This window comes from Macaca fascicularis, chromosome 14, assembly GCF_037993035.2.
Source record: "Macaca fascicularis isolate 582-1 chromosome 14, T2T-MFA8v1.1".
Classification (NCBI taxonomy): domain Eukaryota; kingdom Metazoa; phylum Chordata; class Mammalia; order Primates; family Cercopithecidae; genus Macaca; species Macaca fascicularis.
This window is the reverse complement of record NC_088388.1, coordinates 19,418,763-19,432,745: the sequence shown is the minus strand read 5'-3', so window position 1 is coordinate 19,432,745 and position 13,983 is coordinate 19,418,763. Positions and strand designations below refer to the sequence as shown.

Genomic DNA, 13,983 nt, shown 5'->3' with positions numbered 1-13,983 from the left:
TTCTATGTTGGAATTCAGAATTCACAGAACAGTGATGTAATTTTTATAATTTTTATTATTTTAATTTTTTTATTTTTTGAGATGGAGTCGCACTCTGTCGCCCAGGCTGGAGTGCAGTGGCGTGATCTCGGTTCACTGCAAGCTCCGCCTCCCAGGTTCATGCCATTCTCCTGCCTCAGCCTCCTGAGTAGCTGGGACTACAGGCACCTGCCACCGTGCCTGGCTAATTTTTGTATTTTTAGTAGAGATGGGTTTCACCATCTTGGTCAGGACGGTCTCGATCTCCTGACCTTGTGATCTGCCCACCTCGGCCTCCCAAAGTGCTGGGATTACAGGCGTGAACCACCATGCCCGGCCAATTTTTATTATTTTTAAATTTTTACTGTTCTGACAGAGCAAGGCTAACTCACAGGCAGTGCACCCATTATTTTATTTTATTTTTTGAGATGGAGTTTTGCTCTTGTTGCCCAGGTTGGAGTGCAGTGGCACGAAATTGGCTCACTGCAACCTCTGCCTCCTGGGTTCAAGCGATTCTCCTGCCTCAGCCTCCCGAGTAGCTGGGATTACAGGCATGCACCACCAACCCCAGTTAGTTTTGTAGTTTTAGTAGAGACGGGGTATCTCCATGTTGGTCAGGCTGGTCTTGAACTCCTGATCTCAGGTGATCCACCCGCCTCAGCCTCCCAAAGTACCGGGATTACAGGCATGAGCCACCGCGCCTGACCAGTGCACCCAATTTTTAAAGTGATTATTAAAAAACCCAAATCATAGCTTTGTTTGGAAATTTTTTAAAAATCAAAATACCAAGTCACCTAACTCTCTCCCTTTGAAGCAGGAACAAATCTGCCTAGATTGCACGTATCCAAACGAAAGCTTTCTCCCAGCAGAAAAAAAGGGCAAACAGCAAACAGCGTTTTTTTTTTTTTTTAACTTGTTCAAATTTGTTGCCCTTTGTTACTATGTGTTACAATGTGCTGCCTTCAAGGCATTTCTAGGCAACTTCCTATGATTTGCTGAGTCCTGTAAACTTTGTCTTATTCATTTGTTCCTCAAGGAGAGGAACAAATTTATTTATTTTTCAATTGGCCCACTGCTTTCCAAAGGCCACGCCTGGCCATTAGGATCAAAGCACAGACATTACTTCAGCTGAGGAATCTACTTCTGTGCTTAAAGAAATACGGAGGCATTCACAGCTTCCGGAATTCCCAGAAATTATACTTGCTGGGCGTGATGGCTCCTGCCTGTAGTGGCCAGCACTCTGGGCGGCCGAGATGGGAAGATCACCTGATGCCACGAGTTCGACCAACCTAGCCAACAAAGCAGGATCTGCATGTCTCCAAACAAATAGCCAGGCATGGTGGCAATACCTCTAATCCCAGCTACTTGGGAGGCTGAGGTGGGAGGATTGCTTAAGCCCAGTTATTAAAATTTACAGTGAGCTATGATCGTGCCACTGCATTCCAGCGTGGGTGAGATCCTGTCTCTTAAAAAAAATTTTAAACAAATAGGCTGGGCATGGTGGCTCATGCCTGTAATCCCAACACGTTGGGAGGCCGAGGTGGGTGAATCACAAGATCAGGTGTTCAAGACCAGCCTGACCAAGATGGTGAAACCCCATCTCTACTAAAAATACAAAAATTAGCCAGGCGCAGTAGCAGGTGCCTGTAATCCCAGCTACTCGGGAGGCTGAGGCAGGAGAATTGCTTGAACCTGGGCAGCAGAGGTTGCAGTGAGCTGCAATCACACCACTGCACTCCAGCCTGGGCAACAGAGTGAAACTCTATCTCAAAAAATAAATAAATAGAAAGAAAGCAATTACTCTGGTTTCCACATCTCTGGGCACAGAGCACAACATAAGTTCTTGAACTTCTGTGGCTTTCTACATCTCAAAGGAAATGGTCTAATGAGTTCTAGAGATTCACTTTGGATAAGAGTATGCTTCCATATATTTTGCTTGATCCATTTGTGTGTGTGTGTGTGTGTGTGTGTGTGGAAGAAGTAGTATTTCTCTGTTCAGGACAGGGATTATATTAAATACTTTCAGCTTTTACAAATGTATTAATTGATTTTCCTACCAATTCTTGAAAAAAATGATGTTTTGCCTTTCACTTTTTAAACTATCTACTGGGAACCTCTCATCATGTCTCTGTGCTGAGACTAGAACCTGGAGAAATTCACTGATATTGGTTAGAATTGTGGAAACGAGGCCAGGTACGGTGACTCACGTCTATAATCCTAGCACTTTGGGAGGCCGAGGCAGGCGGATCACGAGGTCAGGAGTTCGAGACCAGCCTGACCAATATGGTGAATCCCTGTCTCTATACTAAAAATACAAAAATTAGCCAGGACGGTGGCATGCACCTGTAATCCCAGCTACTCGGGAGGCTGAGGCAGGAAAATCACTTGAACCCGGGAGGCAGAGGTTGAAATGAGCCAAGATAGTGCCATTGCACTCCAGTCTGTGCAACAAGAGCAAAACTCCGTCTCAAAAACAAAAAAGGAAAACATCATGGAAATGAGTAAGATGCTCCTTATTTTCAGGACTATCTCATTAGTACCTTGATTCAATTAGGGCGTACTGAGTAATGGGCTGTCACAGTGATAGTGATGGTGAGCAGGGTGCACATGTGAGAACATGCAGAGAAACCCAGGGCACATGAGATTTCAAAGTAACACACACTTAGGAAGCAAATGTTGCATGCCTCCCGCAGCTAAGCACAGTGAGGGCTGGGGAGATGGCAGTGAAAAGACCAGAAGAAGCCAGGCATCGCACATGGACACACTACAGAGGAAGGGACTACGTCCATTTTGTTCATAGACCAATGATAGGGGCTCAATACATTTTTTTTGAGTGAATAGAATAAAATGCAGCATAGACTGCACTCTACTAAGAGGCCACGGAGGAAAGACACTGTCAGAGTTGGTGAATCTGTCATGGAAAAATTTCCTAAGTGAATGGCTTTGACTGCAGTTCTAGTGTTATTTTTAATTTTTTATCTTGCCCCCCCCCCTTCTCTGACAAATCGCACCAGAGACACTTCTTACTTCTCCTATATCCCTTCCCCGCTTTCCTACAATGTTCTGAAGAAAAGAACTTTTTGAGGATAGATGCTTTGTGCCACATCTCAGAAGTCAACTTTAAGATAATTGCAGCGGAAGCAGCTTTTAATCAACTGACAGGCAGCTTTAAGAAAATTAATGAGGACAAAATCTTAGGAAGGAGTAAATCATTTTTGACAACAAAGACATCTCTCTTTTATCCCAATCTCCCCTTAAAGAAATAGTACCCTTCCAGCATACAAAAATAAAATATCATTATTTTTGGTATTTGCCACCCCCAAGTCCAGACAAGATTAAGAAAAGGCTCAGTTTCCTTAGATTTCTAGAGAATACTCCGGATTGAACTAGAATTCTAGGTCACTTTTGGAAATCAAACTTGTAGAATATAGGTAAGTACAGATGATTAGGTCTATATTATAAGTTCAATTCAAGGGCAGGGAAGGAGAGAGTCATAATAAAGTTTGTAGATTGAAGAATAAAGCTGGGACAAGTCAAAAGAGCCTATATTTGTGAAGTTATATAAATTCTGGTCAGTGCTGACAGCAGTGGGCACTCATCCTGACCCAGGATCTAAGCCACAACTATAGTTACCACTAATTGGAGAAGTCTGGATCCCAAGTTTTTTCTATGGTTCATTTTAATGAACTTATAATAATAATGATAATCATCATCATCATCAGCAGCAGCCATCATTAGTCTCTGTAAGGATGGCTACCCAATGGTATAAAAGAAAGCAAGCAACCTAATGTTTATTTTCAGAGATAGTAAGAGATAGAGCAAAAACAAAAGGGGAAAGGATCAAGATACATTGACAGGTGAGGTCTAGATGGAATCGCCCTACAGCCCATTGTTCCTTCTTAGCGCACAGTCATCCGGAAGGCTTGTTAAAACACACATGGCTGGGCCTCGCCCCCAGAGTTTCTGACTCAGCAGATCTCAAGTGGGGCTGAGAATCTGCATTTCTAATAAGTTCCCGAGATGCTGATGTGGTCCCCTGGGAGTACACACAGAACTGCGGCGCAATCAGATTTGGGTGGGCTGTAGGTCTATAAAAAATGGTAAAAGGCCAGGCACGGTGGCTCACGCCTGTAATCCCAGCACTTTGGGAGGCAGAGGGGGGCGGATCACCGGAGGTCAGGAGTTTGAGACCAGCCTGGCCAACGTGGTGAAACCCTGTCTCTACAAAAAATACACAAATTAGCTGGGAGTGGTGGCAGGTGCCTGTAGACCCAGCTAACTGGGAGGCTGAGGCAGGAAAATCACTTGAACCCAGGTGGCAGAGGCTGCAGTGAGCCAAGGTTGTGCCACTGCACTCCTGCCTGGGCAACAGAGGGAGACTCCATCTCAAAAAAAACCCACAAATCTGCTTTCCTTCCCTGCTGCCTGGGACCTGTTTAGGGTGAAGGGGAGGCATATTGCTAGCGCTCTAGAGGGAGAAGGGGTATAAAGGGATAGTCCACTATTGACCAGCAAAACTCTTAGGTCAAGAAAGGAAGAAAGAAGAAGGGGAATGGAGAGGGGAAGAGGAGAGGGAGAGAGATGGATACTTTCTTTTCAATGTGTCCTACGAACTATTGATTTGTCTAGGTAACACTCACTCAACCCTTGGCTATGGTTTTACCACACAGCCACAAAGAAAAAGCTTTCAATAAAATTGACCCTTAGGTATTGGAGGCTTTCCCTTAAAGACCACAATACTGTTCCATGGAGAGAGGGGAGCTAAACTGCATTCTATCCCAGAGCTTCCTCCTCAACCCAAGTCAAATGAAGGTGTCCTTAGTCATCCCTTCTGCCAATAAAACGACCCAAAAGAAAAGCAAACTACTCCTGGTGAGATTCAAGTTCCTAGTGCCTCTAGGATCTGCAGCAATTAATTAGGCAATGAGGATCTTTTTCACTTCTTACTAAACCACTTAGGTGCCTACAATCCCCACTTATTGGGAGGTGGGGGTGGTCCGTGTTAATTCCAGTGCTGAAAGCACTAATCCTTATTCTTGCTTTCTAGCTCAAGATGACCTAGCTTTGCCCTCATGTCCCTGAACCTCCCTGCCCAGTTGCAGACTTCTGCCCCTAGTCCTAAGTAACACAGCATTTACTGAGATACAAACTAGAGGAACAATGTGGTATATGACTCTTTCCGGTTTCATTAGTAATTTTGTATTTTTGTTATTATGCTTTCACTTGGTTACAACCAAAGTTATTATACTGTGCAAGTTGCCACTATTTTAGAAAATTAATTGCAGTTCTCTGTACAATATTGTGCCTGGTTCCAATTAGAAAATGAAAGCCAAGAAGGAACACAGGCAGTTTAAGTGTTTTGAGAATTCAGCAAAACTTCAGCTCAGCAGTCTCTAAAAGCTTAACCTAAAAACAAAACAAAAATTAACAAAAAGCCCTCTCTGGCTCAAGTAGAAGGGAATCAGACAGAAAATAAGACTCTGAGTCATAGAGAGTAGCATATCCAGTCTGGAGGAATCGCAAATGGACAGTGGGAAGGGAGAGAGAAAATCTGTGCCCAGTCTTACTTTCCTGATGTACCCATCACTAAAATTGGGAGGACTAACACGGTAAAAAGAGAAGGGAAAGATCAAAAGGACCCTAGATCCTAGAAATAAGGACAAAAATTAAAATGACTCAACATAAAGAAAAGACTCCAGCACATACAGCTATTCAAGGGAGAAACCTGGAAAGCAGCAACAGCCGAGAAAAGATGGGAGGTGAGGCACACACAGCCAAAAAGCTGAGTTTGGTAGGAAATAGAAGACAAACACCACTGTGCCTGCAACATAATTCGCAAAGAATCAAAGCACCACGCACAAAACCACAATGGCAAGTAGAACTGAGACTGACTCTGCCTTGCTGAGGAGGCTGAGGGCAGACACCTAAAATGAAGGAAGGAAAGCTTGTTTTAAAAATACTAATCCTGGGTCCCTCTGCCTCCCATTCTTATTCTGAATTTAGGTCTGACACGGATCTGTATTTTAATAAGGACCCATCTAGTTCTAATGTAAGTTGTCCAAGAACCACAGTTTGGGAAGCACTGATCCAGAGGTCTGAAGAACTGCTTAGAGTAAGTGCATCAAGGCTAATAGCAATTAGCAATTCATTTTCAGAAGAGTTTTCATATGGGATTGTGTCAGAGATCATCTCTTGGGGAGAGATGTCACTTAGTGCCATCTTAAAATAAATCAATGCTCTGGAGGATGTTCTCCTGGGAATGTCTGTTGGCCCAACACATTTGCCTCTCTGAACATTACCACAGTGAATTCCAAGAGGTACCACCAGAGAGAAGGGGAATTCTGAGTAGCAAAGCTCTAGGACAGGCCCATCACCCATTAAAGCATTCCTTTATGGCCAGAACTTGACATTAGAGATGGAGACACCACCTACACTTACCTGTGCAAAGAGGGAGATGCTGTACTGTCCCATTAAACCCTTGCTCCCTGTTCTCAGACAAAAATTCACTTCTTGCCTTAAATGGTGATACAGCACAGCTATCCAAAAAAGCTGGTGTCTTCCCTTCCACCAATCACTGAATTCAGGGACATTTGCTGAGTGATCTGGTGCCTTTGGATGTAAGGGGCAACCAAGACCTGGAAAACCAGAAATCTTTCTGTAGCATGGGGCTTTAAAGTCAGACTGGGTGGACATCAGATGGACCTAAACCTTGTTGAGATGCCTTGATCCTGTCTCTTGGGTGACAGGAACACTTCCCAAATGGGAACTTTCTAAGTACTTCAGCTCCCTTTCTTAGTGCTTGGTGGCAGATGGTACCTACTGAGAAACAAAAAAAGGCTCACTGGGCAGCCTGGCAGTAGCTCTAGTCACCAAGCATGCAGCTGCTGGCTAGCTGCCTTGAGCCCCTGGGCAGGACAGCCAGGGACTCACTGGATGACCACATCTCCTCAGCAGAGTTCTCTAGCCACATTCCCTGAACTGCCAGTTCCCTATGTGACAACGGATCCCACCACCTTGGCTTCTGCTTTGTAACTGTTTGTCTTCAGCCAGATGTTTCTGGCTACAGTGGAAAAGTGGAACTGTGCTAAGATGGAGGACTGGCAGGCTGTGTGCGGGAGTTGGGCAAGAGCCCTGGCTTATGAAACAGACTAGAGAGGTCTGTCAGAGCTACCCAAATCAGATCCTGTCTCTTAATGATTATAAACAATTATTCCACAATTAGGCTGCAAGGGTTAGAAGGGCAGCTGTTGGGACTGGGATTCCAGGTGGTGAAAAGCAGAGACCAGGTGCTTTTACCAGCCAAGTCTGTTTAAGAGAAGCAAAAGAAGAATATTTATTTATTTTTATTCATTTATTTATGTTTTTGAGATGGAGTTTCACTCTTGTTGCCCAGGCTGGAGTGCAATGGCACCATGTCGGCTCACCACAACCTCCGCCTCCTGGGCTTAAGCAATTCTCCTGCCTCAGCCTCCCGAGTAGCTGAGATTACAGGCATGCGCCACCACACCTGGCTAATTTTATATTTTTAGTAGAGACGGAGTTTCTCCATGTTGGTCAGGCTGGTCTCAAACTCCCGATCTCAGGTGATTCACCCACCTTGGCCTCCCAAAGTGCTGGGATTACAGGTGTGAGCCACTGTGCCTGGTCAGAAGAATATTTAAATGAAAACTCAACTTCCATCCTCAAACATCTAGATAAGAAAATAGGCTTGATGAATATCCCACAATGACATCTCCTATTCACCCAATGTCAAATATTTCCAGCCATATCGAATTCAAGATCAGAACTTTCTTGTCATTGTGATATCAAGAGCAGAGAATGACTTGTTTTCCTTTCAGAAGCTTGGTGGGGACATGATGTTATGTCATCCATCATTGGTTCTGCTAGTTACCACCTAGAAGTTGTAAAGAGGATACTTTTTTTTTTTTTTTTTGAGATTCTCTTTCATTCATTCACTTTCTACTAAGTGTCAGGTTCCCCATAAAGTTCTTGGACTTCATAAAGATAAAACAGACACAGTCTCTATCCTCAAGGAGCTCACAGTCCAGGAGAAGAGAGTGACATGGAAACAAATAGAGAGTAGCATATCTTGATGTGACAAGTACTGCCATAACAGTGTGTAAGGGGTACAATGATAGCACAAGGAACGAGTGATCAATTCGATTAAGAAAGATGCCACAGAAGGTGAAAAGCTTCCAGGTAGCTGGAGATAGGGGACAGGAGGGCATTCCAAGTAAAGGTACCCTGGCAAGAAGGCACTTTGCCAAATTCAAGAAGCTCGGAAAGTGGTTCAGTGTAGTTGGACAGAGGATATCTGTAGGAGACAGGAGGGAGAAGAGACTGGAGAAGAAAGGACCACACCAGGCCACCCACGTTCTATCACTTTGTATATAATGGGTGCTCTCTCTAGTTTTTTCTTTAAAACAAATGCTTCCCATTCCAGACATTCAACAACCATCTACATGCACAGCACTAAATGAAGGCCCCTGAGGGATATCCCTCTAAGGAGCTTACACTGAACCAAATTGGGTGGATTAAACATACACACTACACAGCTAAAGACAAAAAATGGACCAACAAGTACATCCAACTATACATGGTACAGACTGCACAAAGTACTGGGAAATTCACAGGTTCTTAGCTTCAGACAAAGCTTAAATACTATCTAATTAGAGAACTGTTCAAATGCTTGAATCCCCTTGACAAAACCCTGGATAAATGAGCACCTATGGGACGTGGGATGCTCACTCAGGCACATTAGTCTGGCTGAGGCCAAAAGGCCACCAACCACAGGATGCCCAGAAGGCTTTTATGGCAATATAAGAGAGACACGCCTCAGACAAGAGAGGGTCCTAGACAGGACCTTTTCTCCACTGGTGAAATGAATGGGATGATTAAGAATAAAGCAGCTGCCTAAAGTCTTCATCTGCCATCATAATTATAAGTCCCAGGAAAAAAAATTTCATGGCATACTATTACTTTTTACAGCTTGTTTCCTCACACACACACACACACACACACACACACACACACACACACACAAAGCTTTAAAAATAAGCATTTCATTGGGTCCTTTATGCATCTCCAGATTAAAAGTTTCATGTAGAAGTAAGGAAGTATTCAGTTTATCTGAAGATACTTGCAGGCCTCTGGGGAATGCAGCACATGTTCTAGGGTGTGAGGAAGGGCCTTTGATAGTCCAGAGGTTCCACAAATGAAGCCTGCAGATCATGGATGGGCTTGACTGGAGCCCTTCCTTACGCCTTATGACTGTATGATAGCTCTGGTCCTGGCTGGGAGGTCACACCACTGTCCCTCATTACCCTTCCAAGCCTAGGGGAGATGCCATACAGTGAAAGCACAAGCAATGGCACTCACCCTCATGGAGGTCTCTCCACCATGGGCCTGTTGCAGCCTGAAGACCTGGGCCACCATGTGCTCTGTGGAGGGGTGCAGCAGGATCCTTCGTGAGGCCAAGCCCACCATTACATATCTGCCCATTGGGGACAGGCTCACCGAAATGGCATTGGGACCTGAGGGCCAACAGAACAGAGAGATATTTCCTAGACTTCTGGCCACTTCAAGGAAACAACTTTCACTCTTACTCTTCTCTTTTTCTCCAATCTTCATATTCACTTGCTCATCCTGGTGTTATCTCATAGGACTGTAGTGAGGAGTATGATGAGAAGGCATATACATACTGAGTATAGTGTTTGACATATAGAAAGCATCTAATAAAGCCGGATGCGGTGGCTCACGCCTGTAATCTCAGCACTCTGGGAGGCCGAGGCGGGGGGATCACCTGAGGTAGGGAGTTCGAGACCAGCCTGACCAACATGGAGAAACCCCATCTCTACTAAAAATACAAAGTTAGTCAGGCATGGTTGCACATGCCTGTAATCCCAGCTACTTGGGAGGCTGAGGCAGGAGAATCGCCTGAACCCGGGAGGTGGAGGTTGTGGTGAGCTGAGATCGCGCCATTGCACTCCAGCCTGGGCAACAAGAGCAAAACTCTGTCTCAAAAAAAAAACCAAACAAAAAAAAGAAAGTACTTAATAAATGCTAACTATTATTATCAACATTTTTAAAAATTGTTAACATCCTGATATTACTATTTTGAAACCCACTTTTTTCATTTAATACATTATGAACACTGTTCTGTAAGAGCGTTTTAAGGGCCAGTGGAGCAATTCCATCACTGCACCATCATTTGTTTAGTCAACTCTTAAAAAAAAAAAAAAAAAAAAAAAAACACTTAAATTTGACTCAAGGTGACACCAGCAAAACAAAACACCCACCACCCCTTCCCCCTGCAAAAAACAACAACAACTACAAAACAGTCTCAAGGCAACAATTTGACATTTTTCTGTATGGTAACACTGCTGTGAACACCCTTGTATGTAAATCGTTGTATAGTTTTCTGATTATTTCGTTAAAAGCTGGATTGCCAAAGAGCTGACACATTTTGAGAGGTTTTAAATACACAATGCCAAACTGTCTTGCAGTGCATTTGTGTGCCACGACCACCTCCTCCCTTATTCCTGGCCAACGTAACAGGGGCATGCGGTAGGACTCTAATCCTGAGATGCTTCTGCAATGTTACTAGCCAGCACTCCTGCAAAGCAATCTTTCTCTGGCCTGTGCCCCAATGAAGGTAGGGGCAGTATGTGACCGTTACTCCCATCCAAGCCGTGCCTCACCTAGCAATGACCATGCCAAGGCACCAGTGTCCCTCTGTCATTAGGTTGGGCTTCCTATCCCTTACCAAATCGCTTGGTGTAGAGCATTTCACCCAGGTTATGGGGGGCCAGGGAGTATACTGCCAGGATGCCTTCATCGGGAAAGCCCCTCTGGCTGCTGGGGATGAAAGCTGCCAGGAGCTGGCCATCTGCAGAAATGTCACAGCTGGCATCATTGTAGATCTTGCAGTTCTGCACCAGCACATTCACGGAGGCTGCATCAGACAAAGAAAGAAAAGAGGATAAGAAACTTTGGAGTTGATATTGTAAAAATTCTGGGGCCAAGAAACTTTAGGGACTTCCTAAGGGCCTGCACCTTGTCTAGAAATGCTAAAGAATACCTTCTCATTCAAACTAAAATGTCAAATGAACAAAACACAGGAGTCAAGAAAAGTATGTCTCTTCTCCCACCTTAGCAGGAAACTACAGGATAGTCAACACCACCACAACCACCTGCTGAGTCTTAGTTCACATTTAGGAAATATCACTTGAGAGATTAGATAAGGAAAAAGTTATTAAAAATTATTCCTAGAGAGCCATTTAACAGCTGTTATTGTCCCAGAGATCAAAACTAAGGTAAATGAAAATGCAAACCCATTGGTTCCAAGAAAAAGGTGATACAGGTAGAGCTTTCTTGGGGCAGGAATCCTATTCAACACCTGTTATGTGACCTTGGAGAAGAAAGCCATTTCGCAAATTTGTATTTTGCTTTCTCATTTAAGAGAAAGAGAACTGGAACATCTAGAGACCAGTTTTCTGGAACAGCTCCTTGCTAATACTAATCTCTAACTCTACCAAGAGAGGAAAAACAATAATGCCCAGCTGTGGCTGGATGGCCAGGGCTCATTTCCCATTATGCTCTATGCCAATGTCCATGGCAGCCCTAGTCTGCACTTAGTAGTTCCTGAGAACAAACTGCAGGGTCAGGCAGGCAGCAGGCTCAGCCTCGTAAGGTGGCAAGATCTGAGGGTGGAGGAATGTCTGTTGGTGAGGAGCATCCACTCCACATGACAGGACCAATGAGATGTTAACTGGCACTGTGCCTATAGGCCTTGTTTCAGTTTTCATTTGAATCTCTCTCTGAGTCCCACTGTGCGATTCCCTGCCAGGAGGAAGTGGCTTACCCTTGATGTGAGCATAGAACAAGAGTGCCCACATCATGGGCCCAGGCAGAACAGCATAACACATTCAAACAGACCAAGCTCATCAGGGCTTTGTCCCATTTAGATATGCCTCAAGCAAAGAAACTTTTTACTGTTTCTCTTATTTGAAGGAGATGTCCACTGTCAGAGGCATTGTTGTAATTTTTTAAAAGCCAAGCTCAGCTGCCCTCGCCAGAGTCCAGGTGATCTACTGCAGTAATCCAAAAAAAACGTCAAGGGCAAGTTTCCCTAGGAAATTACCTCAAGGAAAACAAAACAAGGAATTGCTCTTTCAGAGGCCCCCAGGCTTATGCGATCTGATACTTAGAGTGATTTGTAAAACTCTATTTGTTCTCCTTTCCCTGTGTGTTGCTAATGAGATGACAGTGTATATTGAAAAAGGCATCAGAACACATTGATTAGACTATTGTGCCAACTCGGGGGCTAACACCTACAGCACCATTACGCATAAAACCGAAGAGGGACCACAAGGATGGTTCTGTTTGCTAACTAATAAAATAATGACATCCAAATACTCACTGCTATCACCATTAGGCCTTTCTACTGCTCAACTCCCAACCCACCATCTGGTCTAGCCTGTAAGGCTAGATTTATCTAGTTAGCACTGGGACGTCTGCTACTTATTACTCAGGGTCCCAAGCCCTTTGCTAAAAAAACAAAAACAAAAAACCAAACCAAACCAAACCAAACAAACAAACAAGAAAAAACATGGCAATATCCCTCTCCTTTTCTGGCTCAACACATGAATCCAGCTGGGGTACAGAACCAAAAGAACTTAAATAGGAAAGGAGATGGGACTCTATCGGCTTTAAGACAGCTTTGAACAGTTACCATTTTATCCACATTTAATGTCTCGAAAATATCTCTTGGGTATGTTATCAAAGTAGACTTTCCTGTCTTGCTGTTACAGAGATCTAGCTCACGTGTATTAACATTCATTTTGGTCAAACATCTAGAAGGTAACCCTCAAAACTCATCACCAACACACAAAAAAGCATTTAACTGCTTACGAAGACAGGTGCAGAGGAGAGTACAAGTAAGGTTTTCCTTCTTCTGGAAAGCTTGGCTCTAAAACCCCTTAAAAACTGGGCATACGGACAAAAAGCATTTTGTCAGCCTCAAATCCAGGCCACTGTGCTTGTGTTTGTATTATATGATGATGATTCCAAATCAATAGCTATCTCCCAAATTCTGCCCTCTCCCCTGACTCCACCCAACTTCACAACTCTTCCTGGCTACTGCAATGAGCTCACAGAGATATGCAAAGGACAAACAAAAAGAGGATGCTGAAAATTTTAACAGCTTCTCTGGTAGCATATTCAGTTTCAGAAATTTTGCAGCTCATGATCCGGGGTTTCACTTCTACCGTAATGGGATGTGGTAGGCATAGAGTGATTTGGTAGCTCCATCGCACTGGGCTCTGTTTACAATTTCATTCTCACATTTGCTGCTTGTTGTCTATTAATTTCACATGTGGAAAAGGAAATGTTCAGTTACAATAAGTGTCACTGCTTCCATTCACTTGTGCAGCTTCCTCTTGTAAGGCTGAGATTTTGATGAGTTAATTCATACAGGAAGAGATTTCTTGGATCTCAATTACTTGTTTACTTAGGCCACAGAAAAGTAATGTACTAATGACAAAGGACAACTAACTCATCCTTTTTGGATTCAACAATAATATAAGGTAGAGAAAAAAGGGAGAAGTGAAATATAGCCAAAGACACCGGCAGCTTACACACCACTAGAAGTCTTTGTGGTTCTCCATACCTTGTGTGACCCCAGCGGTAGACAAACTTTAACATGTATCAAAATCACCAGGAGGGCATATTAAAACACAGAATGCTGGGATGGGGCCTGAGAATTTGCATTTCTAACAAATTCCCAGGTGTCTCTGATGTTGCCGGACTTGGACTACACTTGAGAAATGCTGCCTCGTCAAATAATCCTTAGTCCTGGAGATGTATCTCCAACAACTGGCTTTCACTTAAAGGCAAAACACATATTGGAAAAAATGATGGGGTAGTTAGCTGGGCTGTGAAGGATGGAAATAAAGATTAGGAAAG

General features: G+C 43.8%; 1 protein-coding gene across 14 annotated transcripts in view; it reads right to left on the bottom strand.

The window, feature by feature from the left end:
- Positions 1-13,983, bottom strand: part of AMBRA1 (autophagy and beclin 1 regulator 1) — a 199,583-nt gene that overhangs the window by 27,734 nt on the left and 157,866 nt on the right. For all 14 annotated transcript variants that reach the window (XM_005578030.4, XM_045371729.2, XM_005578032.4 and 11 more), the window contains 2 exons: positions 10,784-10,972; positions 9,397-9,551 (listed from right to left, as the gene is read on the bottom strand). In XM_005578030.4, coding sequence (XP_005578087.3) covers positions 9,397-9,551; positions 10,784-10,972 — 344 coding nt within the window. The remainder of the gene's footprint in view (positions 1-9,396; positions 9,552-10,783; positions 10,973-13,983) is intronic.